The sequence below is a fragment of the Canis lupus genome, chromosome 16, assembly GCF_048164855.1.
Source record: "Canis lupus baileyi chromosome 16, mCanLup2.hap1, whole genome shotgun sequence".
NCBI lineage: Eukaryota > Metazoa > Chordata > Mammalia > Carnivora > Canidae > Canis > Canis lupus.
The window spans coordinates 58,064,501-58,090,150 of NC_132853.1; the positions used below are offsets into that span (position 1 = coordinate 58,064,501).

The window sequence follows — 25,650 nt, forward strand, 5'->3', positions numbered from 1 at the left end:
GGCGCCGCCTGTCCCCAGTCCCGGGGCAAGTGAGAAGGGGGTGGGGGCCCGGGGACACAGCTCCCCTAGGCGCCGGCTCGGCCCAGGGCCCAGGTATCCGCGGCCCTCCTGGTGAAAAAGGTCAGGGCAGCTCCCAGACCTTCCTGTGCCTGCCCTGTAACCCCAGAGCACTTCCTCTCACAGGAAACCCTCCAACGGCTAGCCCTCGCCCCACAACCAGCACCCCCCTGGGTGGGGGTTCCTCCAGCTGCGCCCCCACCCAGCACTGCCTGCCCTCACCCCCCAACGGGGATCACGGCACTCCACGCCGGCTGAGCTAGGGTGCTGCAAGGTCACCAGTCCCCCACAGACGACTCCCCTACATTCCATCACCCGGGGGCGGGGCGGGCAGCTGGCTGGGTGGGGGTGCGTTACACAGGCCGCCTTTGTCCCGCCTTTGTCCAGGCTGAGCCCTCCGGCACCGCCCGGGGCAACTGGAACCAGGGCGGCCTTGTCTGGGCTCCTCACCCGGTGGGAGTGGCGCAGGGCGCAGCCCAGCAGGGGCACAGTCCCGTCCTCCACCCCCCTCCCCCTCCTCCCCCTCCCCCTCCCCCTCCCCCTCCCCCAGGCGCAGGAGGGAATCCAGCACTCGGAATAGTTGGCTGAGCTCGAGGGGGCTTCCTGGGGGGGAGGTGGCCAGGATGCCCAAACAGCGTCCTCACTTAGGGGTGCAGGCCGTCCAGTCTCTGAGCCCAGGCCCCGCAAAGTCTGAGCCCCTTCCTCTCCCTCCAGCGGGAGCCGGCGATGGGGGGCGGGGGGCACCACCACCAGGGAGCTGAATGGGGCAAACAGATGGACTTGGAGCTGAGGGTGTGCCCCCGCCCCGCTGCTGTCCCTAGAGCTGGGGTCCCTCCATACGGCGCCTCCCAGGCCCACAGGCCTCTCCCGCACACCCCTTCGGGGGCGCGGGTAGTGGGGAGGTGGGAGGTGCTCAGAGGCCCGGCATCCGCGGCCGGCCGGGGCTGGGGGCTCCCCCGGGCTCCCCCAGGCGGCGCCAGGACTTCCGCCCAGCGGGCACCCTGCCGCCCTCCCCGCGCCGGCGCGCCCCGCAGGGTTTCCGGGGCTCTCCGTTCCTGAGCCCTGAGCAGGTGGGGAGGGGCAGGGTGGAGCCGCTCCCCGGGAACGTTCCCCCAGCCCGGGGGGGACCGGGGGCGCGCCCCTCCCCGGGGGCCCGCACCCCGCGGCCGCGCTTACCTGGGAGGCGCGGGGGAGGGGCGCCCTGCGCGCCCGCGAGCCGCTCACCTGTCCCGGGAGCCGCGGTCGGGGCTCGGCCCCCGGGGGCGGGGCCGGGGGGTCAGGGGGCGGGGCGGAGGTGACCGGGCCCCTGAGGCGACCTGGGTCGGTCGCGGGGGGCGGGGCGGGAGGGGGCGGGAGGGAGCAGCGCCCCGCCCGGCCCACCTGGGGGCCGGCCTCCGGCGTCACGTGACCCTGCGCCCCGCCTCGGGCGACCCTGCCCTCTCCCTGCCGACCCGCCGCCCCGTCTCCTCCGCACCCCGAGGCCTGAGCTGCGTGCGGGCGGCCGAGCCTCGGGGTCGACTCCAATCGCGGTGGAGTCCGCGGTGTCCGTGGGACTCAGTTTCCCCAAGTCTCAGATGGGGACACCTCCCCAGCCACCCGTTTCCCAGGGCGGTCATCGATGACACGAGGCTGCAAAGCTCCGCTGATGGAGGCTTGCGACACCGCGTTGGGCAACCCTCTCCTCCCCGCAAGCCCTGCTGACCAACGGCTTTCCCAAGCGGCTTTCCCGAGCAGGCTCCTGGGCCGGGGGGCGGGGGGGCCACCCCCTGGCGGGGCGGGGCGGGGTTTCTCTCGGTTCTCACGTCCTGTGGGCGAGGCCGGGAGGAGGGGGCGCGCCCCGGGCGGGGGACGCCTGCTGTGCCCACTGCTGCCGTCTTGGTTGCCCCCCCAAGCCGGGGAGTGGACTGCGCTCCCTGCGCACGGATGACCAGCAGGCCCCCGGGTGCCCTCTCCCAGGGCAGAGTCTGGTCCATCGGGGAGCGCCGACTTTGAGAAAGCCTGGCAGGTCAGAGGGCAGGCTCCCAGGATTGGGGTGAGACTTGGGGGGATTTGGACAGTGTTAGGGGGCACGTTGCCCATGTAGGGAAGCCTTTGGGACGCTGGCGGGCGGGAAGGCAGAGAGGTGGGCAAAGCCAGGATTCCCGAATGAAAAGATGTGATGCAAGCGGTGACGCGTCCGCTGACCTGAAGTTGGACAAAGTCGGAGGGGTCAGGGTTGGGGCTTTTCTGCAGCCACCGCTGTGGTCCTCAGGTGGGTTACTTCGGGCTGCATCTTGGCACAAGGCCCCCGGGCCTGCCCAGCCCTTGCCTCCCCCCACCCCGCCCCGTCCCCGCACACCCATCCATGCTCCAGCCACATGGTAGTTGCGTGACCTGGCCCCACTTGCAGGTCACGTCCTGTAGGAAGCCTCCCTGTTGGAGCACTTGCCACTTCCTGTTGACATGTACTTTTGCTGGTCCCTTCTCCCTGCCCCCACTCTCTGAACCCACTGGGTGCTGGGCCCCAGCACCCAGCGTGGAGCCTGGCGTGGAGGAGGGGCTTGGAAAAACGAGGGGATCCAGGCAGGGATGCAGAAAAGCCCGCAGAGCTCAGCAGGCTGGACTGGGCCCTGAGGAGGGAGGAGCGGGCACAAGAAGGGTAAGACCACAGGGTCTCCCAGGGGACCCCGGGACACACAAAGGGCCAAGGGGGCTCTTGAACACCTTGCCTAGCTGGCACAGATGGCACCAACTCCTGAGCCCTTGCTATCCTCCAGGCTCTAAGTCCCCGCCTTGTCCAAGAGCCAGTGACCCAGGAGGGAAGTTGAGGATTAAGACCAAGGGCTTCTGGAACCAGCGGCCCGAGCGATGGGACCCACCCATTCTGTCACCATCCCGCTCTCCCCAAGACAGTCTGCCACCCGCAGATAAGCAGCCAGGCCCCCGCCCCAGCTGGGGCTTCCCAGGCCTAGAGAGATCCGGTGGGGACTAGCACGCAGGAGCGGGGGGAGGGGGAGATGGGGGCGACCCCCGCCCTGTGGACCCCAACCCCACCCCACGGGGTCCAGAGGCCACCCCTTCCCCCCCCCCCCCCCCCCGCCCCCTCCACCTGCCTGGTCGCCCGGCGCCGCAGGAAGTGGCGCCCCCAGTGAAAGCAGAGGAAACTGTCGAGGTGGGAGCCAGCAGTGGAGGGGGAGGAGACGGCGGGAGAGCTGGGGTTCCTGTCATGTGACACCCCAACAACCATCCCCCTCCCCCGTCCCAGGCTCCCTCACGGTCCCGCCCAGCCTGGCAGGAGCGGGTCCAACAAGCAGCTCCTTGGGGACCGGATCCCTTGTCCCCAGGTGAGCTGGGTGCAGAGTCAGGGGAGGAGGCAGAGAGTGAAGAGGTGAAAGGGAGAGCCCCGCAGTGTGGGGCTGCTGGGGGTAGGGGTTATAGCTGCCACCAGGGTCCCCTTCCCCAGTCTGGGGCTATAGCCACCCCCCCTCATCGCGGGTCCCTGGGGGGCGGGGCGGACCCAGTCCTGGGGGCTGGACCACAGGTAGGAGATGAAGGGGGTCCCAGAAGGTCCAAATCTGGGGTGCCGCGGGATGCTGGGTCCTAGGAACTGTCAGGGTGTAGGGCAGGGCCCCAGTGGAATAATTAGCGGGGGGAGCAGAGCCAGAATTGTCTTGCCAAGGGGTGACCCAGAAGGCCGTGGCCCCCGGCAGCAGGGGGTACGGGTACCACAGGCCTTGGGACCCAGCTCAGTCCTCTGTGGCTACACCTGGCCTTAGCTTTGCTGGGACAGGCCATCTTTCCGTGCCCTTTAGACTTTTCTCCCCGTTGACAAACAGGGAAACTGAGGCCTCTGGCAGTGTGTTGCTCTGAGCTGTGGACAGGGACTGAGCCGGGATCCGCCCCAGCCGAATTCTCTCTCTTCATCTCTGGCTGTACCAGGGCCAAGAGCTTGACGCTCGCCCAGCAGGCACCCCACGTCCCTTCCAGGAGGCAGGGGATTGCCAGCCAGCGCCCCCAACCTCCCGGCTACCGCAGAGATGCTGAGGCAGTGGTCAGTGGGGTCCGGCCAGGCCTCCCGGGAGCCAGAAGCCGGGGTGGAGGAGCTGTGGGAGCAGGAGATGGCGCGGCTGGAGTCCTCCCAGGCGCTGGTGCGGGAGCTGCCCTATGCCATGGTGGACAAGCGCTTCATCCGGTGGGTGCTGCGGGGCTGACAGGCCAGGCCAGGGGGTGGCGGTGGGTGCAGCACCCAGAGGATGCACCTGTTGGATGGGGGGAAGTCACAGCAGGGGCAGGACTCCTCTGGCCCCTGGCACTGCTCTGCCTGGCCTGGAGGGGGGGTGGGTGCAGTGCGGGTGGCTCAGGGACGCCCCCCCCATCCCAGGCAGCTGCGGGAGCCCGAGGGCGCCAAGACCTCCTGCTGGCAGCGATGGCAGCGCCGGCGGCGGGCAGTGGGGCGGCGCCTGGGGGAGGCAGCGCGGCGGCTGGCCCAGGGCTTCGGGCTCTGGGAAGGGGCCCTCTACGAGATCGGAGGTAGGACCCCCACCCGCACCCCACCTCCCACCACCCCTCCCTGGAGTCTCAATGTCCAGTTTAGCAACCCGAGGAGGCCACCATCCCGCTTGCCGACGCCCTCCCTGCCCCCACCAACTCCCCTGCCCCCCACCCCGCCCCCAGCAAACGTCGCCCTCCTTCCTTGCACACCCCTCCTGCCACTAGCGTGGGTGACAGCAGCCCCTGGTGGCCATCACAGGCACTGCGGGGGAGCCTGGAGGTCCGAGGTCCGGGAGGCGGGTCCCCCGCACCCCGCGGGGTCGGTGGGTCCTCGGATTCCCAGCTGGGCCCCTGGCCCGGCGCGGCTCCCCTCGCAGGCCTCTTTGGCACCGGAATCCAGTCCTACTTCACCTTTCTCCGCTTCCTGCTGCTGCTCAACCTGCTGACCCTGCTGCTGACTGCCAGCTTCGTCCTGCTGCCCCTGGTCTGGCTCCGTCCCCGTGACCCAGGCCCGGCCCTCAACTTCAGTGAGTTCCCCACCCGCCGAGGGAATAAGGGCCCGAGCGCCCACCTGCACCCTAAGGACCCTGGTGCAGGGCTCAGAGTGTTGGGACAGCCCTGACCCTCTGCGTCCCGATCCTGGGCTCCCTCCTGCCTGAGTCCAGCCCCGGGACGCCCCCTGACTGCACCTCATGCGTCGCATGCCTCCTGTCACCTCCTCAGGGCCCTGCTCGGGCCTCCCCAGGATGGGGGGCTATGGAGGAGGTGGGCACAGAGCCTCACCTATGCCTTGGGGACCCCTCCCTGCTGGTCCCCTCTCCACCCCGCAGCCCTCCAGTGCTCTGATGGCCTCCAGTCCCAGACTGGTGTTCCCAGGTTCCACAATCAACTCTGGAATGTCTTAACCGGCAGGGTAAGTGAGCCCTGTCTTGGCTGTGGACCAGGGAGGCTGGGGGACCTGGACAACTGGCCCCAGGGGACCGAGGTCTAAGAAGATCCCTGTCCCTCCGAAGACAGTTTGGCTTCTAGGGGAATGGTTTTACACAAACAGGCTGGCGGGGACAGTGGTGGGCTCAGAGAGAGGCTGCAGCCAGGATGCAAGGCCCAGACCCAGGGACACATGCCCATGGCCTCAGCACCCAGCTGGGGTCAGGGTGCAAAGGACAGAGGAGGAAGGGGTCCAGATCTGTGGGACAGACACCCCCCCACCCTCATCCCTGGAAGCCACTGAGTGGTTCCCGAGCTCCTGTATCCCACCCTGCCTCTTCCCCAGAGCTGTGTGGTCTTGGGCAAGTTGCCCAACGGCCCTGTGACTGTGACATGCGGCTGCTCTCGCTCCCCCGGGATGAGTTACTATGAGAATTAGAGACTTAAGACACGGGGAGCACTTAGCACAGGGCCTCATGACCCCGTTGTCACCATCCACATCCCTAGGCCTTCAACAACACTTACCTCTTCTACGGCGCCTACCGGGCGGGTCCGGAGAGCGGCTCGGCCTACAGCATCCGCCTGGCCTACCTCCTGAGCCCCCTGGCCTGCCTCCTCCTCTGCTTCTGTGGGACTCTTCGGCGGTGAGAGCAGAGCCCCTGCCTCGCCCTCTCTCCCTGACCACCCCCCTTTGGTGTGGCACCCCAAGGTAGCAGGAGGGCCCCGGCTCCTGTTCAGTAAGGCTCATCCGTGGTTCCAGGGCCCGAACAGTGTGTCCTCAGCTGCGGAGCCGGGGACACCGCCCCTGCCTCCCCACCCCCACCACAAGCCTGCACCCCAGGCCGTCAGGGGCTTCCTACCCCAGACCTGAGCCAGGGCGGAGCCCCTCCCCCATGGGCCCGGGCCTCCTGCTCCCTCCAGGATGGTGAAGGGGCTGCCGCAGAGGCTGTTTCTGGGCCAGGACTACAGGTCGCCCGTCAGCGTCAAAGTGTTCTCCTCCTGGGACTTCTGTATCCGGGGGCAGGAAGCAGCCACCATCAAGAAGCATGAGATCAGCAACGAGTTCAAGGTGTGTGTGGGTGTCTGGTACGTGGACAAGCGCGTGAGCGTGCGTGACTGTACGGGAGCGGGGGTGGTCTGGGAGTGTGTGCACAGGCGCATGCACGGGGTGTTCTAGCCAAAGGGCGGCTCTGCCAGTGCTCGGGCGTGAGCACACGCACACAGAGCAGGGAGGGCGGTCCACATGAAAGCCGCCTCCATCCCTCGCCGCCCCTGCCCCAGCGACTCGCCAGCCCTGCCTGGATCCCCCCACGATCGCTGACCTGGACCCGATGGGCACCTTCTCCCTCCACACAGCGCCCTGCCCGCGGGGGGCCTGACGGTCTGTGTCCCCGCCCCCACGACAGGTGGAGCTGGAGGAAGGGCGTCGGTTCCTGCAGGTGCAGCAGCAGACCCGGACCCAGAGGATCTGCCACCTGCTTACCTACCTGCGGGTCAACGTCCTCATCGGGCTCCTGGTGGTTGGGGCCATCAGCGTGATCTTCTGGGCCACCAAGTACTCGCAGGACAACAAAGAGGTGCCAGGCGACTGATGTGCACCCATTCAGTCCTGCCCACAGCTTTGGTGGGAGGAGACGGGATGGTCCCACCTGGCAGATGAGCAAGCCGAGACGCACAGGGAGGTTGACGCCGCCTCTGCCCATGGTACCCAAGAGCCGAGCTGCCACCCGGAATAGGCCAAGGGCTTCTGGAGGCCGGGCCTGCACCAGAGTGCCACTTGAGGGGGCTGTAGGGTGTGGGGAAGCTGCCGGGCCCCCCCAGTCCATGGGCACTCCCTACCTGCTCTTTCCTGCAGGACTCACTGTTTGTGCTGCTGCAGTACCTGCCCCCTGGGGTCATCGCCCTGGTCAACTTTTTGGGGCCCCTGCTATTTGTTTTCCTCATCCAGCTGGAGAACTACCCCCCCAGTACTGAGATCAACCTCGCCCTCCTCTGGTGAGTGCCGCCCCTGGGGGTGACAGGTGGGCCCCCGTGGGCAGGGTCAAGTTCAGAAGGACCGGGGGCACATGAGGGTGCTGTGTCCTGCTGGCCATCTGACCGCCTGGCACCAGAGGGCCTGAGCATGCAGGAACTTCCAGACAACACAGTCTTGGGAACCTCCCTCTAAGGTTTTCTGGTCCCTTCTGTCCAAAGCAAGCCAGCAGCCTGTACCATGCACCAGCCATTCAGAGGGGCCAGGGACAAAACAGCCAGAAGGGCCTGGGAGCCAGCTCTACACACTCGGGATGCACACAGCTCTCACACGCCCCCAGGGTTTACACCCCTTACCTTGACAACCTTCACGTGATCTGCAAAAGTGGGGACCTTCCTCAGCCCCATTTGACAGATGAAGAAACTGAGGCTCGCAGAGGTCAAGTGCCTCCGCAGACGGCAAGCTCACCGTGCCCTGCTGGGTGCAGGTTCACGGGCAAGCCCTCCTCCACCCCCATGCTCTGCTCTGTGCCCCCTCTCAGGACCAGGATCCTGCCTTGGACCTGAAGCCCCTCTTGAGCAGCAGCTCCCTACCATGAGCTCCAGCTCCACTTTTCTGTCTGCTACCTGTCCCGTCACCACAGCCCCCCGCCCCCCACTCTTAGCTCTGTCTGCTTTCCCTTCTGCTTCCCCCAGTGCAGATGCAACCCATTCAGCTTTCCTCCAAGGTTGACTGTGGTCTGAAACTTTATTTTTGGAATAAGTAGTAGCACATGCACATGGTAGAAAGTTCAAAATGCTCAAAAGGATGAAGGATTAATTAAAAAAAAAAAAAATCAGCCCCTACTCACCCTGCCTCCCAGCCTTCCTCAACAGCAGGAGACTTCTGTGCCTGTCAACGCTAAAAGTCCATGCTTGGGCATAATGTGCGTGTGCTGGTTTGGGGGTACACCATCCTACCTCTGCGATCTGGTGCTGCATTATGCAGGAGGGGGATGCATGGGATCAGGACGTATGAAACGGTGTAAGACGGGCTAGGGGATTGACAGGCAGGAGGAAGACCAACCCTGCTGTGAGACAATGGAAGGCCCATATACGCCTGCAAACAGCCAAACTGAGTGTGGCGGGCAGTGGGGGGCTGAGGGGGCAGCTGGGCCCCACAGTGTTCTCCAAACTGATTTAAAAATAGAACCCTTCTCTCAGGAATCATCTAGAGACCAAGACTCTAGGGAACACGCTTTGGGAAACATTGCCAGGGACGGAGCAGGTTGGAAGGAGGCTGGGCTCTGGATTTAGAGGGGGCTGGACCCAGAAGAGACACCATCTCAGAGACCAGCCACCCCTGTAACCCGGGTGGACCGAGCGTGGCACCTGAGCCCCTCCCCCTGACACAGCCCCACTCCCCGCCCTCACCCCGCCCCAGGTGCGTTGTCCTGAAGCTGGCCAGCCTGGGAATATTCTCCTTCTCTCTGGGCCAGACCGTGCTGTGTATCGGCAGAAACAAGACGAGCTGTGCGGCCTACGGCTACAACGCCTGTGATTACGAGGTGACTGGTGGCTCCATCAAAGCCTGTCCCTCCTGTCCCTCTCCAGTCTCACCTTTGCTGGAGGGCCGCACACCACCAGGGGCACCATTCCCGGCTCACTGTGCACTGCCTGGGGCGTTTCCCTGCTCAGATCTTACGCTGGAGGCCCAGGTGCTAACTTAGCAATCAGATGGGACTCCGGGCAAGGCTCCTAGACCCTAGAGGCCCCCGGTGGGGGGGTGGGGGGGAGTGAGGGGCAGCCGGGGACCGGGGGTGACCAGTCCCCCTCTGCTCCAGTGCTGGGAAAACGCAGTCGGGGAAGAGCTATACAAGCTGAGCATCTTCAACTTCCTCCTCACCGTGGCCTTTGCCTTCTGCGTCAGCCTGCCTAGGAGGTGAGGCACGGGGACATCGCGGGAGAACGGGGCCTGTCCGGGGGTGGCCGCTGGCCACAGCCAAGGGTGGGCAGCCCGGCACACGCGTCTCCATGTGAACGACGTGGTCATGACTGATGGGGGTACCTGGACACTCCCCTCCCCCAGGCTGCTGGTGGAGCGGTTCACGGGCAGCTTCTGGACCTGGCTGGACCGAGAAGAATTCCTGGTGCCCAAGAATGTCCTGGACATCGTGGCGGGGCAGACAGTCACCTGGATGGGCCTCTTCTACTGTCCCCTGCTGCCTCTGCTCAACAGCGTCTTTATCTTCCTCACCTTCTACATCAAGAAGGTGAGGCCTCCTGGGCTGGGAGGGGGCAGGGGGTGCAGGTGGGGGGGCCTGGGGCCCACGATCCCGTCCTGCTTCTGCCCACCCCCTCAGCGTCACCTCCCTGGGCCTCAGGCTCCCCGGCACCTGGGGACTGGCTCACGGCCCCCGTGTGCTACTACTTGCCCCCAGTACACCCTCATGAGGAACTCCAAGGCATCTCCTCGGCGATTCCGCGCCTCCAGCTCCACCTTCTTCTTCCAGCTGGTGCTCATCCTGGGTCTGCTCCTGGCCGTCATGCCCCTGGGCTACGTGGTCAGCAGGTGAGGGCCGCAGAGGCACTGGCGGCCGGGGGGCAGGCAGCTGTCACCTGGGGCCCTGACACCAGCCCTTCCCTGGCTGTCTCTCCCCAGCATCCACTCCTCCTGGGACTGTGGCCTTTTCTCCAACTACTCGGCCCCCTGGCAGGTGGTCCCAGAGCTGGTGGCCCTCCGGCTCCCGCCCTCTGGCCAGCGCATCCTCCACTACATCGGTTCCCACGCCTTCAGCTTCCCCCTTCTCGTCCTGCTCAGGTGCTTCTCGGGGCAGCAGGGGTCATGGGAGGGCACCCCGGGGAGGGGGTCCTTCCTTCCATGGTCCCCCCACCCCAGGCACTCTCCTGGGCTCTGGGAGCCAGACAAGCAGAGCCAGGGAGGCAGGGTCCCAGAGGACGGAGCATGGGCACAAAGGCAGGGAGCCCTGGGTATGTCACCTGTAAAGCAGGCACCTGTGTGACCACAGGGGAAGCCCAGTGCCTCCTGCAGACCCGCTGAAACCCTGCCCTGTAGAGCAGAGGGGCTCTGCGGGAGGAAGGAGAGGGAGGTAAAGGGGTCTGCAGAGAAAAGAACCCCAGGAGGCATTTTTAAGACACCGAGGTGGGGAGAGAAAGTAGGGGAGACACCTTCCATCCAGGGATGACTGACCTCGGACCCCTGTCTGTCCAAAGCCTTGTCCTGACCATTTGCGTCTCCCAGTCCCAGGCCAATGCCAGGGCCATCCGGGGGCTCCGAAAGCAGCTGGTGTGGGTGAGTGCCCGCTGGGCTTGGGGAGGGGCCAGACGTGGCCCCGGAGTGTGGCCGGGAGCCCCATGACAGGAATATGGCCCAGGAATATGGCCTTTGGCTTGGGGACACGGGTCTGATAGGATGCCGCGGCAGTATCATCACCCGGCATCCACTAGCAGCAGAGCTGACCTTTGAACTCCGGCTCTAGGTGGCGGGCGTGAGCAGCGCCCTAGTGGGGCGAGGTCTCAGGTCGGGCGGGGCGGGCGGGACCCGGAAGGGGCGTGGCCTCTTCTGGGGGCGGGACTCTGGCGGAGGGGCGAGGTCTCTGACCGCTGGGGCGGGGTCCCGGAGGGGGCGTGGTCTCAGGTCGGACGGGCGGGATCCGACGGGGCGTGGCCTCTTCTGGGGGCGGGGCTCTTTGGCGGAGGGGCGTGGTCTCTGGCTTAGCTGAGGCGGGACCCCTGGAGGGGGTGAGGTCTCGGGGCGGGAGGGGCGGGGGGCGGGGCCTTTCCTGGGGGCGGAACTCTGGTGGAGGGGCGTGGTCTCTGACTTCACGGGGCGGACCCCGGAGGGGGCGTGGTCTCAGGTCGGTCGGGGCGGGGCCTCTTCTGGGGGCGGGACTCTTGGGGCAGGGGCGTGGTCTCCGCTTGGGGGCGCGGGCGGGGCGGGGCGGGGCGTCGCTCCTAACCGCCGCTTGTCCCCACCCCCTCCCCCCACCCCCTCCCCCCACCCCCTCCCCCTCCCCCCTCCCCCACAGCAAGTCCAGGAGAAGTGGCACCTGGTGGAGGACCTGTCGCGGCTGCTGCCCGAGGGCTCCGGCGTCCCTGTGGGGCCCGAGTCCCCCCACTCCCGAGCTTCGCGCCCGCGGTCCTTCTGCCCGGGGTTTCCGTGCCCGGGCTCCCCAGGCCCCAGGGCCCCCAGGCCGGGACCTTGCCTCGAGGACTCCGTCTCTAGATTCCGCTTCTCCAGCGGCGCGGAGCTGTAGCACCCACTCCTGCGTCCGCCAGAGCCTCCCCAGGGCCTGACCTAGGTCCCCACAACCAGAGTGCCCCTGGGCCCCAGCCCCTGCGCCCTGGTGCTCGAGGCAGAGCCCAGGGGCAGCAGGAAGAAAATACGGGAAGTTGTGTTTGTGTTTTTACCTCAGTCCTGTAGACTCTCTAATTTTGGTGAATGTGACGTTAGGGCAGTAAGCCAGGAATGCAGTTTAAATACACATCCATGGGGGGGCTCAGAAGTGCTCCCACTGGGGCAAGACCTGGCCGCACCAAGGGCCTGCTGGTTCTGAGTGCACATGGGCCCCCACAGCCCCAGCTCCGGAGCCACACCTGCACCAGCACCTGCATTCCTGACCCTGATGGGGGTGGGGTGGGGTGGGGGGACGCGGGGGGGTTCCAGGGCCTACTGGAGTCTGAGGAACAGAGAGTTCATGGCCAGCCTCTCCCTGGCAGGGTTCCTCATAGTCCGTTCTAACCCAGGACCCCACATCAACAAAGTAGGCCTCGGGCACCCCCGGTGGCGCAGCGGTTTGGCGCCGCCTGCAGCCCGGGGTCTGATCCTGGAGACCCAGGATTGAGTCCCACGTCGGGCTCCCTGCGTGGAGCCCGCTTCTCCCTCTGCCTGTGTCTCTGCCTCTCAGTCTCTCTCTCTCTCTCTCTGAATGAATAAATTAAAAAAAAAAAAAAAAGTAGGCCTCTTCAGGACCCCGGAACAGGGGCCCCTTGGCCACACCTTCTGCAGACCTGTTGCTAACCCTCCTCTGTGCCCCTTCTCCTCACTGCCTCCCCCACCGTAGCTGTGGCTTAAGAGTGGTGAAGAAGAGGAGGGTGCTAGGCGTGTACAGACCTGTGCCGTGAGACACACAGGAGGCATTCGCCTGGGCCGTGAAGGCAGGGCAGGGATGCAGCCCGGGGTCTCCCACCGCCCCTGCCTCTCCAGTGGCTCGCAATCCGTGGCTCTCAGCCTGAGGGGACTGGCCCTGTGCCAGGGCTGCTGATGTGGTCGGCCCAGGTGCAGACAGCAGCCAGGCATTGGGACTTTTTCTAAAGCTGCCAGGTGACTCTCTCCAGCAGCCAGGGTTGAGGATGCTGGCCTAAGGAGCTGTTGGGGGGCGCCCGGGTGGCTCCATCGGTCCGTGAAGCATCTGCCTTTGGCTCAGGGTCCTGGGATGAAGCTCTGCATCCGGACTCCCTGCTCAGCAGGGAGTCTGCTCCTCCCTCTCCCTCTGCCCCTCCCCCTGCTCATGCTCTCTCTCTCTCTCTCTCTCTTTTTTAAATAAATTCTTAAAAAAAAAAAGAAAACAACTGTCAGGAGGGCGGATCAGGAGAAAGCCCACGACATGCTTGGCAAGCCTCTATTTCCACCAGGGGCCCGGCACCTGGCAGGGTGTCCAGCCTGGGCGCAGCTCTGGCCTGGTGCCCTCAGGCCCAGGCCTTCATGTGGGCTCTGAAGGCTTGGCTGGTTCAGCTCCTCCTGTTACTGTTCTCTCAGTGTCACATGACCCATCAGTCTGTCAACAAGTGCAGAGCCTTGTTCGGGGAAACACACAGTGCTGTGTGCTCCATGGGCAGAGGGCCACCGGCCTGTCCCAGGTGAAAGTGACACATGTTGTGAACAAGCAGCTTTGGGCCAGAGCGTGGCCCCGACCTGCAGCAGTAGCTGCAGCTACCCCCCCACCCCACCCCCCGAGCTTGGTGGAAATGCAGATTCTCAGGCTCCACGAAACAGAAACAGAAACTCTAAGGATAAGGCCCAGCGCTGTCTTGTGATGAGTCCCCAGGGGTGATGCTGCTGGTGCCCAAGTGCTAGGAGGCTGGAACACCGGGGTCCTTGTCTCATCACTTTCTCATGCCTTCAGCAGATGTTCACTGAGACCCAGCCAAGTGCAACACCAGCGAGATGACAAGCGTGGGGAGACCTGGGGAAATCAAACTGGGCCTGTTTGCTCGGCTGAAACATGGGGCTGAGACCACCGTCCTCTGAGTGGCTGTGAGAATTAAATGAGCAATGACTTATCAAGCATCCTGATGTGTGCCTTGAGTTACTGAGGTTTATTATTGTAGCCCCGGCTCCACACAATCGAGGTGACCTGGGTCCTAATGAGTCCTGGCCCACATGCAGGCCCCGGAGAGAAGGGACAGCACAGCCCAGAGAACCAGCCTCCTCTGCAAACACCTCCAGTCTGATGGCACACGGGTGGCTGCTGGCGAGGGCTCCCGGCTGGGGCAGGAAACATGCCCTAACCCACCAAAGTCGAGGGGAAAGGTCTCTCGAGTCCGCCCACACGCTCTCCTCTGACCTGCTCCCCAAATTCACCGATGGAAGGAGGAGGCTTCTCGTGAGCTGCCTGAGCTCAAACCCATCCCCTGAGCAGAACATGGAGGAAAAAACACAAGTTTTGGGAGACAGACTGGCAGCGGCCTAGAGGATCCCTCTGTCTCTCTTCAACCATCAATTCCTTTAAGTCCTTACCCCAACCACCTCAGCAGAGTGAGGATAGACTTTTTGGAGGGGAATTTGGCTACAAAAGAGAGAGAGGGGATCTCTGGGTGGCTCAGCGGTTTAGCACCTGCCTTTGGCCCAAAGTGTGATCCTGGAGTCCCGGGATCGAGTCCCATGTTGGGCTCCCTGCATGGAGCCTGCTTCTTCCTCTGCCTGTGTCTCTGCCTCTCTCTCTCTCTGTCTCTCTCTCTCATGAATAAATAAATAAATAAAATCTTTAAAAAAAAAAAAAAAAGCAAATGGAAGGGAAGGCAGCCAAATGGGCGTTTCCTGCACAAACTAAATGAACCTGTCCAGCAGCTCCAGGCTTGGCTTGGAAGGAGCACAGCAGCCTGGGGCAGGGAGGTGCCAGGGTCTGTTTTGGTGCTGGCTGTGTCCTGGCCCACCCCTCCCCTGCTCCAGGTTGCCCTGAGTCCCCAGCCCTGAGGGGTCCACCTGGGGTTTCCTGGCTCACCCCACCCTGCTCCCCAGATCCAGTGAGCTCTGCTGCAGGCTGCTGAAAAGGTCATGCCACCCTATGAGATGTGGTTTGGCCTCCTGGTCTAGCTGGCATTGGCTCCAGATCCCAGGGAATGACCACCATCCACGGGCATGAGGAAGGGCCCCTCCATAGTCTGAGCTACCACACTGTATCATGCTCCTGGACCAGGGGCCTCATCCGTCTGAACTTTAATTTGGGGGCTGAGCCCGGTGTCAGCCCAGCCTACCTAGCAGGTGCCCAATAGGTGGTCGCTAATGAGCCAGTGTGAGATGGGCAGCGGTGGCCTCTCCGGCCTGCTTCTCTAACGGGTCTGGCCCACCAGTTCTCCTGCCCATGTGTCAGACTCCACCCCCCCCCGGGGGGGTGGCATTGGAAAGGATCTTCCTGATAACAGCCCCATCCTGATAATCCAGGATACTGATGCTATCTCAAGATCAGAAGATTAGCAATCTTAATACCCCCTTGCCAGGTAACATACATATTCCAGGGGTTGGGACATAGACATCTAGCCACCAAACAAGCCCAGGCCCCTACAGCTCAGCGGTGGTGGCTGAGTGTTAGCCCTGATTCGGCTCCAAGGCCAAGGGGCCTCCTCATCCCTCCCAGGGGCGTGGGGGCCCAGCTCTGGCTCCTGAGGCCACGGGTGCTGGGGCCTCCAGTTATCTCCCTGCTGCAGGCACCCACCCTAGGAGCATCCCAGGGGCCCCAGAGTGGGGTGGCCCCACTGAGCGAGCTCTTGCTAGCCTGAGCAGAGGGTCCTTATACCAGAAGAGGCATGAGGCTCCTTCTGCTGCTCTGCTTGGCCCTGCTGGGTGAGCCAATGGGGACATCAGTCGGGGGCAGGAGAGACCATTGCCAGGGCCTTGGGGAAGCAGGCTGAGGATGCAGGGATGCCCATGAGCACAGGGGAGGGACCTGGAGGCACAGACACTTCTGGAAGCACGAGGACAGAGGGAGAGGTGTGGGCTTGAGTCTCAGACCAGCCCCTTACTGATCGGTTCACTGCACTGGGCCCACTGTTGACTCATCTACAAAACGGCTGATGATACTAAACGCAGTGACCTCAAGAGAGCTTCTGGGAGTGAAGACGTCTGTTGGGTCCTGGGCGTCCCTTCTGGCCTTGGCAGGAGGCTCTCTGGGTGGTCTCTGCCCCCCTCCAGCCCAGGCTCTCTACTTACTGCCCTCACACCCTCCCCTCTTCCAGCCACCTGCAGCTTCTCCCTGGAGCAGGAGGTGGGTGAGTACACACTCCAGGGAGCTGGTGGATGGCCTGGGGGGCAGCCTGGGGTGCCGTGGCTCGAGGGGGCGCTGCTGATGGTGAGCAGGTGTCTGGTGCGGACAACTGGGCAACTCTGGAAATTAGCCTCACCGCCTGCAGGGCGTGGAGGGGAGCAGGCCGGTGTGGGACCTCCAGGGGACAGGTGGCAGGAAACTGCTGGCTTCCGGCTGGGCTGGGCTGGGGGGTGTGGGGAGCAGACTGCATATTCTGGGCAGGTACCTCCCAGCCCTTCTACCCCAGGTGCGGGATCTGGAGCAGAAGCTCTACCAGGTGAGTGTGACCCCAGTGAGGGCTGGTGGCCTGGGGGGGGGGCTTCCCAGAGGAAGTCGAGGCCCCCCCCAGGGGTCCCACAAATGGGAGCCTGACTCACTCTGAGGCAGCTAGAGGGCGCAGGGCCCTTGCCCACCAGGGGGTGGTACAGAACCAGGGGGAGGGGACACACCTGGTCCCACCCCCATTTCTAGCCCTGTGACCCTGAAGGTCACCTCCTGCTGTCCACCAGGCTGAGGGCTGATGTCCTTCCCCGACATGCCTCCTCCATTACCTCGCCAAGGTCCCCAGGTCACGGGGCTGGCATCTGTCTCTATTCCACTGAAGGGTGGGTCTCGCTTGAATGCGGCACAAGCAGAATTGCCATTTCCTCATTTGCTTTAAAAACAAACACTCGGGTCCTGGTGCTTCTGCTAAAAAGAGAGCAGCTCGAGGCAGCAGACATTAGCGTTGCAGCAGTTTCGGGAAGTACCTGGCCGCGGCTGGTCTGCCCCCTGGGCCCCTGACTTCTGCTCAGACTCTAGCCCAGCAAGCCCTGCCAACTCACCTCCTGAGAGGCCAGCTGGGAAAGCATTCATCAATTCAGCAGATACTCTCAGAGCCCCCTTTTGATGCCAGGCACTGTTCTAGGCCTCAAGATGGATCCACAAGATGCAGAAGAAAAAAAAATAGAGATCCCACCTTACACTTACATTCCAGTGGGGCTGGGGGTGGGGGTGCCGATGACAAAGGATGATGACAACAAGCCCCTTCTACAGTGTGCTGGACACAGGAAGTCCTAGAGAAAAGCAAGCAGGGAAGAGTGGAAAGGGAACACGGGGGCAAGGGGTGCTGGGGAGGGTCAGCATTTACTGGGAGATTGTCACAGAGAAGGAGACACACCAAGCAGGGACGTGAAGGAGATGCTGGAGCAGGATGAGCCTGGACGTGGCCTGTGTGGACTGAGTGCAGGGAGCAGTAGGGAAGGGAGAGCTAGATGGGGAACAGGGTTGAGTACGGAGGGCTCCCTGGGCTCTGCACGGAGGGCTCCCTGGACTGTGCATGGCCACAGGGGGCGGGCTTTGCATGGAAGCTTTGCATGGTCTCCTTTGCCCTTCTAGGCCACTGTGTTGAGAAAAGATGGGATGGGGACCCTGGGTCTCTGAAGGGGATCCCAGGGGGCCCTCAGCTGTTCTCAGGATGCAGAGAAGGGATGTGGTGACAGCCAGAGCCCCCCGGGGCGGGGGTGGGGGTGGGGGGACGGGAGTGGCCAAGATCTGTTCTGCAGTACAGCAGAGGATGGGATGGGACGGAAAGAGCAGGGCAAGCTGATCCCAAGGGTTTGGCCTAAACAACTCAGAGGTTGACCAGATACAGCACAGCCTCACCATAGAATAGCAGCAGCTAGACAGTTGGGCACAAGAGACTGGACGTTAAGGAACTGAAGGATTGTGGCCAGGGTGGTGGTGAGGGTGGTGGTGGGAACCAGGGTCGAGAATCTTCACAGACTAGTGGGCATTTCCACTAGTAAATGCCTGTAACCCAGGGGAGCAGGGGAGACTTTGTCTGAAGATGCGAGGTTCGAGGCTGGTGTTTAGGGAGGAAGGATGGAAACACCCTCAGGGGATGTCCACCCCCCACCGTCCCCCCGGGGCCAGTGCTGTGGAGGCTGTGGGGCCCCCCACCACCAGAGACAACCGCTTAGGATAGGCCATGCCCCGGGGAGGGGAGGCTGGTTACCTAGGCGTGGGTGACGTGTGGGAGTGCTTCGGTGGGAGGATGCCAGGATCGGGAAGGCTGGGAGGCGGTGGGGTACGTGGGGGAGGGGGTGCTGTGGAGCCTCCTGGGGGTGGGGCAGGCCGGGGACCTGGGGGTCCTGTGGGGCTGCCTTGAGCCCAGGCAGTGTTCTTGTTCAGAGGGAGAGAGTATCTGGATGAAGCACGGACTCGAAACTAGGTGGTACTCCCCTGAGACGGAGCAAAGGAACTTCAGGGATGTCCTCCCGGTGTTCCTAAAACCTGGTGGGATCTCTCAGCCGGGTTCCAGATGACTTCAAAGGAGCCACTTGGGGGTGCGCCAGAGTAACTTCCTGAGGCTGCCACACACCAGGCGGGCGGTTAACACAACAACGAGCTCTTTCCTCCCAGTTCTGGAGGCTGGAGGTCTGAGACGAGGTGTGGGCAGGGCTGTCGACCCAGGCCTCCCCTCTCCTGGCTTCTGGGGGCTCCTGGCGGTCCTGGTCCTCGGCGTTCAAGGCTGGTGACAGCATCCCTCCAACCTCTGCCTGCGTCGGCACATGGCCTCCCGCGGCGTGTGTGGGTCTCTGGCTGTCCTCTTAGTAGGGCCACCCTGATCCACCCTGATCCACCCTGATCCACCATGGATCCCTGGCGTGTGCGTGTAAACACCATATCTCCAAATAAGGCCCCATTCCCAGGACCCGGGGGTTAGGGCTTGAACCTATCTTTTTGGGAAGACACGATTCAACTCTTAAGACGTGGGCTGCTCGTTCAAAATCAGATCCCTGGACCCCTCCCACCCTCACCCCATCCCACCTTAGGTCTAATAAATTGGTCCTCTAGGGTTGGGACTCCAATCTCCAAGCCTCCGGTTATCGCAGACACAAGTCTGGACCAGGGGAGGGTGGAGATCCTGAAGGGTCTCTGAGCCTTGGGTGCTGCAGCTCTGCCGTCCCCTCATACACCCCAAGGGGCTTCCTTTTTTTCCTTAGCCACAGAAGGAGGTTCTGAGGCCACCCACTCAGCCCAGCCCAGCGTGGCTCAGCTTCTGGTCCGAGTGCGGGCCTGTCTCTGCATCACATTGAGCGTGCCATCCCTTCGTTCCAATGCTCTGACGCACCTGATGAATATTTTTTTTAAATTTTTTTTTGCACCTGATGAATTTTTAATTGAATGCCAGGCCTCTCATTACTGGCGGGTTAAATGCATAAACTCAGGGACCCCACCCGAAAGAACAAAAGAAGGCACCAGTCTGGTTAGAATAGAAAGTGACTGCCGCACAGCCTGGTGCAGTCAGAAGGGACTCTGGTCTGTGAACTTATGTAAATCAAGCTTCTATTATTGGGCCTCGAAATGCAAACAAAGGCAGCCCAGCTTTTCCTTTTTAACTTTTATTAGTCATTTCCCTCCAAGAAGGGAGCAAAGAAAATCGTCATCATGCTGAACCCCTTGAACCCCCCAAATCCCCCTCTGGAGGGAGATTTGGGTCCCCAAGAGCATCTGGGCAGTGAGGAGCTGGCCCTTTGGCCCTGGGTTGCACCCCCCAACATTCCTGGTGGCAGTGTGCACCATGGTGCCCCAGAGACGACAGTGGACTCTCCATACAACGTTACTTACTTCAAATCCAAAAGACTTTGCGTGAAAGCCTGTTTGGAAAAAAAAAAAAAAAGGACTAAAATAGGAGTGTTCTCATGCAGAGCTGAGAAACAGGCACAGAGGAGAAAATGTTTGCTGGTGTCTGTGCAGCCTGGGGCCAGGCTAGAGATCTGATTCTGGAAGGCTGCTGATGGTTGTCAAGATGTTTCTCGATGTCAACACTACCGACATGGGAACTGGCCGATTCTCCGTTATGGGGACTGTCCTGTGCATTGTTGGATGCTTTAGCGACACCCCGGGCCTCCACCTACTAGATGCCAGGAGCGCCTCTCCCTAGCCCCCCACCCCCATTCGTGGCAGCCAAACATGACTCCAGACACAAAGGTCCCCTGGAAGCAAAACTGCCCCTGGCTGACAACCACTGGTCTAGAAAGAAATATGCTTAGTGGTCAGAAACCTTAGGATTCCTAGGAAAGGTCTCTGAAGGAAGCAGATCTAGTTCCAGTTTTCTGCTCTGAGGAGCAGTTTCCTGACAGCCGCGTGGTTTCCAGAGCCAGTGTGCCCGCCCAGCGGGGCAAGTGTGATGCACGAGGCACGAGACATTTAGATGTCGTAAAGCCTCTCCTCTACACGCCCCCCCAGCCCCCAAGCACTGCCCCTGCACACTTCTCTTGAGCCGGCACCACTGACACTGCAGCCTCCCTCCCAAGCCCCCACCCCCAGAGGCAGCTTTGTGTCCTCCCCACCTCCGTCTGGAAGATTTCAGTATGGGCAGCAAGAGGCCCAGTAGCAAGGAAGCTCTTGGAAGTGTCTTCTGCATCAGATCGACCCCAGGATCTGCCTGCAAAGCAGAGAAGTCACTTCCAAGCAGAGAGGCTGTCCTGATGGCCGGACGCAGGGTGCAGCTGGAGAGTGGGTCTGGGCCTGCGTCCTCCAGGCGCTGGCAGCGTCCAGGCTCCTTCGAGGGCCTCCCCGCTCTCTGGAAATCCTGCTTTCCCAGGTGGCCTCTTTCTCTCCGGCTCAGCTCGCCCCTGTGGACCAGGGTCATACCCTCTACACCCTCCTTCAGACTGTCCCATTCAACCAGACGGTGACCCCTTTCGGCGCGGGCGGGGGGATGGAGAGGGGGGACCCTCCTCCAGTCGGAGGAGGAGGAGGAGGAGGAGGAGGAGGAGGAGGAGGAGGCGTCTGAAACAAGAGGTGCAGACAGGCACTCCGTGCACACCGGAGAGGGCCAGCCAACAAACAGTAGATGTCGGGGCTCCTACCTGGGGCCAAGGATAAGGTGAGGTGCAAGAATGACACCAACGCCCGTCCCCCGCTACTTAACAGTTGACCACCTTGTTGAATCTAGAAGTTGACTTCAGTGTCAGCTCTGCTGACCTGCATCCCAAACTTCTCTGTGCTTCCTACTCATGTCCTAACTTCATTTTCTTTTTGTTGTCAAATATTTGGGGCAAAAAGTCTAAATCCCAGAGGTCGACTTTTTTCCAGGAGGCTTGGCTGGCTGGCTGGCTTGTTATTTCTTTCTCCCTTCCTTCTTTTTAAACATTGAGGGGACATCACGTAACACAAAATTAACCATTTTTAAGTGACGCTTCGGCAGCATTTAGTGCATTCGCACTGTTGTGCAACCATCCCCCGACCTCGTTCCCAAACATTTTCATCACCCCAAAAGGAAAGCCCCGACCCACGAGCAGTCACTCCCCCATCTGCCCGTCCCCCAGCCCCTGGCAACCAGCAGGGCTTCCAAACCAGCTTCCCGTTTTGGGATTTTCCTATTCTGGACATTTCACACGAATGGAATGGAAGGTACGCTCCCTCCGTGTCTGACTTCTCTCACTCACGGATGTCTGTGAGGCTCACCCGTGGGTCAGAACTTCGCTCCCTGTCGTGGGTGAGGACTGTCCCATCGTGTGCCCAGACCCCGTTTGACCCGTCCGTTCATCCACTGATGGCCACGTGGGCACCTTCACCTCCCGGCTGTCCCGGAGAGTGCTGCTGCGAACCTGCGTGTGCACGCGTGTCCCTTAGAGTCCCCGTTTGCAATTCGTTTGGTACATACCTAGCAGCGGGATTGCCAGGTCGTGGGATAATTGTTTTTAACTCTTTTGAACCGTAAAACCGGCATTTTCTTGAGGTGCGTGAGCGTGATCAATGTTGGTTTCCTTCTTCCCCCCCTCGGACCCTGACCCTCCCACCTGCCAGAAGTCACCCCTGAGACCTTCATTGCCTACAAAGTCCGGGAGGTTTTCCCCAGCAGCCGCAGGGTTGTCATAACGTGTCACTCACCCCGGGCTCCCCCGCCCATCACCTACTCCCTCTGGGGGAGCCAGGGCGTTGAGGTCGCCAAGAAGGTGGTCAAGACTGGAGACCCGGCCTCCTTCAGCATCAACATCACCCTCAAGTCCAGGCCAGAACTTCTCACCTACTCCTGCCGGGCAGCCTCCCTCCGGGGCGAGCACTCCGCCAGCACCAAGCTGCAGATGTACTGGGAGCTGTGGGCCAGTGAGTGCACACCTGGGGGGTGGGGGCAGGGTCTGGGCCAGAAGACAGGAGGCTGGGGACGGGACAAGGTGCTCACCTCCAAGGCCACTCTGGGTCCCTGAGGCCTGCGCCCAGAACAGGGTAGCTCGGGGCTGGGACTCAGGGTATCATCTCCCTGCAGGGGCCTTTGGGGCAGAAGTGACCAGGGAGGGCCGGGGCCCTATCAGTGGAGCTCTGGCCTCACGCTGATAAAATAGGCACTTATTCTTTGTGCTTTATCTAGTTGAATCTTCACAGCAGCTGGAGGGTGGGGTTTGTGGTTCCGGCCTATATAACGCTTCTGGTGATTAAGAATGACGCCCCAGGCCAGTGGCAAAGGCTGATTCCAAACCCCACTCTGTGTAGCTCCAAAACCTATGTTCTTCCCACTTCTACCCTGACCTTAATTCAGGTGTCCTTCCTGGTGGAAGGCATGGGGTATGTGTGTGTAGGGGGGACTAGGGCGTGTTGCCCAAGCCAGTGGTGTGTCCCTGGCCCCCTTGCCCCCAGGCCCTGCCCCTGAGAGGAGCCAGCCTCTGGAAGGAGAGCCCAGGGTTTGGAACCCTATGGTCTCGACACTTGCAGGCTACGGGTCCTGAGCAAGTCACTCAACCTCTGTGGGCCTGGTTTCTTCATCTGCAAAACAAAAATAATAATAGTACCAACCCCAGAAGGGTAGGAAGGATTCCGTGGAAGCTTCTAGGGGGTGGTCAATACGCCACAAGAGGCGGTGGTTGTTACTCATCAGTAGGGCTATTTACAGCATTAGGCTGAAGGCCATGGGGAATTCTAGAATCTTCTAAGTGACAGTTCTTGATCTGAAGGAACCGTTCCAGTAAAAGAGCCAAGGCTGAAAGAATATAAATAGGGTTGCCGGATACGCTTTGCCCGGGAACATAGGCTAAAAAAAATTATTCATTATTTACCTGAAATTCAAATTTAACTGGGCATCTGGTATTTTTATTTGGCAAGTGTGACAACCCAGAATATACCCAGCGTGAACTTGTGTAGTACACACTGCAAGTAGGGGAGAAGCCCAGACACAAGAAGGAGGAAGTACTCCAGTGGGCATTTTGTAACAAGGGGATTTGCTGGGAGAGGGTGTCAAAGTCCCCCAGCCATGCCTGTGCTAACCTCTTCCACCCTACCAGAGCCTATGGCCCAGCCACGGGCTAACTTCGTCTTGCTGGAGAGAGGATCGGGCCCCAGGGTAGAGATTTCCTGCCAGGTGTCCTCGGGCAGCCCACCCATCACCTACAGCCTGGTCAGGAAGGACGGGTACGTCCACAGGCAGCAGAGACCGACCTATGGGCAGCCTGCCAACTTCTCCTTTCCACTTACCCGAACATCGAACTGGCTCCGGTGCCAGGCTGCAAACGACATCAGTGTCCAGTCCAGCCCCTTCAGGCTGGTGCCCCCAGGTGAGAGGGCCCCTTGGTTTCCAGGCGGGCACTTGGCACTTCTGGGTAGGTCCGTGGAAGAGGCCCCCTCGCTGCTGCCAAGAGCAGGGAAGGGCTTTGGGAAGCTACCATGCCTCCTCTGGCCCCACCTAAGGGAGCTCAGCTCAAGCACCCCCCTCCCTCACAGGATACCTGCCTCAGGGACCTGTCTTGGTGCTGGCTGGCAGCCTCACCTCCATTGCAGCTGTCACCTCCTGGGTGCTGGGCCCAGCCTTGTGGACCAGGTAGGAACTGGGTGTGGGATGTGGAGGCCTGTCTGTGTGGACCACCAGGAGCCCGGCTGGAGGCAGCGGGCGGTGGGTCTGTAGGACGGGGCTGCCACCAGGGCGGACAGAGGGCCATACTGCTCATGTGTAACTTGCAAAAGTTCTGTAAGGGCCTACTGGGTGCCAAGTGCCTGCCAAGGGCTTGCACATCCGTGACTTCGTCTGACCCTGACCCACACTTCCAGCAGCCCCGTGATGGGGTCACTTGCCCTCTGGGTGGGGCGTCGACCTGTCTTCCTGCTGGCTCTGAGGAGGGATGCCAGGAGTGGGGATGATGTCTCCTGGGGACCAGGGTGAAGCAGGGGCTTCTGCTCTCCATGGCAACCACATAGGTCGGTGCTTCCCAGCTGGTGACAAGAGGCAGGGGCTGGACCTCCTGGGATCCCCTCGCCAAGGCTATCACTACACTGACTTGTAAAGTGACTAGGGCCTTTGTGTCATTCATCCCTAAGCCCCATTGGCCCCTGTATGCTCCACCTGTCTGGTCTTTGGCAGCGGTGACCTGTGCCCTGTGAACTTCTCACCTCCCTGGGTCTCCAAAATGCTGCCATCTCCTGATTGCCTTCCTCCCTCCCAGGCCAGACTTTTCAGTGGCCATTGTCTGTCCTTGGTACTCCCCATATCTCACCTCAGGGTCCCTCCCTCCTGTCTATTCTTTCCAGACTCCTACGAGAGCCATGTCACCTCTTTGAGATTCTGTGTTCCCTTCTATAAAATGGGACACAGAGACCAGGCTCTCACTGGACATGTGATCAAGGGCCATCGCTTGTCCTCTTGGTGATTCAGCACCCCCCTTCATTTAGTGGGGTGACTAAACCTCACACCCCTTCTGCTGCCCAGGGCACTGATGCACTTGGCACCATAAAATTCCCAGAGGCCTTGGGAGGGGATGTTTGAGAGATGTGTTGGCCTAACCTGGAATCTTTACTCCTTTGTCATCAAGGTTGTGAGCAGAAGAGGCAGGCGTGGCAAAGTCCCCTCAGGAGGGCTCTGGTCTTTGTCTGCTACGGAAGGACCCACCATTGGAATGAAGGAAAAGCCTGCCAGCTCTGATTCTTGGAGCCTAGTGTCCTTCCGTCAACACACATGCTGCTAGTCTGAGGATTTTGGGTTGGGGTGGGCTGTGATGGAAGGAGAGGTCCACAGGAAGGAGGGGGCTCAACTCTCAGTTGCTTGTCATCATCCATGCGGGTCTGGGGAGAGAGTGGGGTACATTGTGAAAAGGCCCAGCTGTGCCAACCCACCTCCCCGCAGCTGCTCCCTTCCTCCCTGGAGTGGCGTCCCATCTCCAGGTGGCCTAGTCCTCTGGCCCCAGCTAGTCACCTCTCACTGTCCAGCTCACCTGGGAGGACCCAAGCCCTCCCTGGCCAGCATCCCCTTCTGAAATCTTACCTGCAAGTAGCAAAAAAAGTGTCTGTAGTTTTTCCCTGCAGTGACCCGGATCCCCCCACCCCAACCCCACTCAGCCTTTGCAGTGCAGATGCTTGAAATCATTTGCGGGTGTGTTGCGGGAGGATTGGATTAAACTCTGTCCTCTGCCTGTCACCCTGGAAACTGTTTCTGTCCCCACACCATCTTGGGCATGGAAGTCTTGGGTCGTACATACTTGGGGCCTGCGGTGGGGAAGATTTGGGAAGGGGGGGCTGGATGCTGCTGCAGGCTCTGGGCCAGAGAGAAGCAAGAGTGACAGGCCAGTCGGGGCTTGTGTCCAGGCTGCGGGCTGGGGTTTGGGATGGAATGGGGAGAAGAGGGGGTGCTCATGAGCCTGGGTCCTGGGCAGCTGAGGCCCAGACACGCCTCTGGGGGGCTTCCCGGAGAGGAGGAGGGACGGCGGGGCAAAGTGTGGGTGGGGGAGAGGGG

General features: G+C 61.8%; 3 protein-coding genes and 1 long non-coding RNA gene across 18 annotated transcripts in view; 2 read left to right on the plus strand and 2 right to left on the minus strand.

Annotated features, from left to right (window-relative positions):
* Positions 1 to 3,265, minus strand: part of TMC6 (transmembrane channel like 6) — a 17,941-nt gene extending 14,676 nt beyond the window's left edge. For 4 of the 6 annotated variants that reach the window (XR_012009353.1, XR_012009352.1, XM_072781771.1 and 1 more), the window contains exon 1: positions 1,234 to 1,349. The gene's annotated coding sequence lies outside the window, so the exon portion shown is untranslated. Of the gene's footprint in view, positions 1 to 279; positions 422 to 1,233; positions 1,350 to 3,149 lie in introns of those variants that run through there. The other 2 variants (XM_072781770.1, XM_072781769.1) reach the window with 2 other exon arrangements.
* Positions 1,858 to 13,714, plus strand: TMC8 (transmembrane channel like 8). 8 transcript variants are annotated; one of them, XM_072781760.1, is made up of 17 exons: positions 2,387 to 2,695; positions 3,302 to 3,380; positions 3,873 to 4,228; positions 4,418 to 4,566; positions 4,993 to 5,054; positions 5,358 to 5,440; positions 5,962 to 6,098; positions 6,376 to 6,523; positions 6,861 to 7,031; positions 7,310 to 7,449; positions 8,849 to 8,972; positions 9,249 to 9,346; positions 9,494 to 9,677; positions 9,846 to 9,976; positions 10,067 to 10,225; positions 10,639 to 10,717; positions 11,454 to 13,714. In XM_072781760.1, the coding sequence occupies exons 1-17, from the start codon at positions 2,402 to 2,404 to the stop codon at positions 11,679 to 11,681; spliced, it is 2,622 nt and encodes an 873-aa protein (XP_072637861.1). In that variant the 5' UTR covers positions 2,387 to 2,401; the 3' UTR covers positions 11,682 to 13,714. The 8 variants fall into 8 exon arrangements, with proteins under 8 accessions (XP_072637866.1, XP_072637861.1, XP_072637860.1 ...); XM_072781759.1 differs by having other exon boundaries at positions 4,422 to 4,566; positions 4,905 to 5,054; XM_072781761.1 differs by having other exon boundaries at positions 2,432 to 2,695; positions 4,024 to 4,228; positions 4,905 to 5,054.
* A 1,676-nt stretch (positions 13,715 to 15,390) lies between these two features.
* C16H17orf99 (chromosome 16 C17orf99 homolog) lies at positions 15,391 to 25,335 on the plus strand. Of its 2 annotated transcripts, XM_072781774.1 has the most exons (6): positions 15,391 to 15,487; positions 15,880 to 15,912; positions 21,747 to 22,046; positions 23,216 to 23,485; positions 23,652 to 23,748; positions 24,734 to 25,335. In XM_072781774.1, exons 1-6 carry the CDS (start codon positions 15,451 to 15,453, stop codon positions 24,738 to 24,740), a joined length of 744 nt encoding a protein of 247 aa, XP_072637875.1. In that variant the 5' UTR covers positions 15,391 to 15,450; the 3' UTR covers positions 24,741 to 25,335. The 2 variants fall into 2 exon arrangements, with proteins under 2 accessions (XP_072637875.1, XP_072637874.1); XM_072781773.1 differs by lacking the exons at positions 15,391 to 15,487; positions 15,880 to 15,912 and adding an exon at positions 15,928 to 16,224.
* LOC140607235 (uncharacterized) lies at positions 21,297 to 25,580 on the minus strand. Of its 2 annotated transcripts, none has more exons than XR_012009354.1 (3): positions 24,706 to 25,580; positions 23,406 to 23,556; positions 21,297 to 22,700 (listed from the first exon to the last, which is right to left on the minus strand). It is a non-coding gene; the product is annotated as an uncharacterized lncRNA (long non-coding RNA). The 2 variants fall into 2 exon arrangements; XR_012009355.1 differs by lacking the exon at positions 21,297 to 22,700 and adding an exon at positions 22,707 to 22,914.
* Positions 25,581 to 25,650: the final 70 nt, after the last annotated feature.

Coding starts and splice junctions, on each gene's coding strand:
- C16H17orf99 (XM_072781773.1), top strand. CDS start 15,990: ATGGTGAGCAGGTGTCTGGTGCGGACAACTGGGCAACTCTGGAAATTA. Junction 22,047..23,215: donor GTACTGGGAGCTGTGGGCCA/GTGAGTGCACAC, acceptor CCACCCTACCAG/AGCCTATGGCCCAGCCACGG. Junction 23,486..23,651: donor CTTCAGGCTGGTGCCCCCAG/GTGAGAGGGCCC, acceptor CCTCCCTCACAG/GATACCTGCCTCAGGGACCT.
- TMC8 (XM_072781759.1), top strand. CDS start 2,402: ATGCTCCAGCCACATGGTAGTTGCGTGACCTGGCCCCACTTGCAGGTC. Junction 9,678..9,845: donor TCACCTTCTACATCAAGAAG/GTGAGGCCTCCT, acceptor ACTTGCCCCCAG/TACACCCTCATGAGGAACTC. Junction 9,977..10,066: donor CTGGGCTACGTGGTCAGCAG/GTGAGGGCCGCA, acceptor GTCTCTCCCCAG/CATCCACTCCTCCTGGGACT.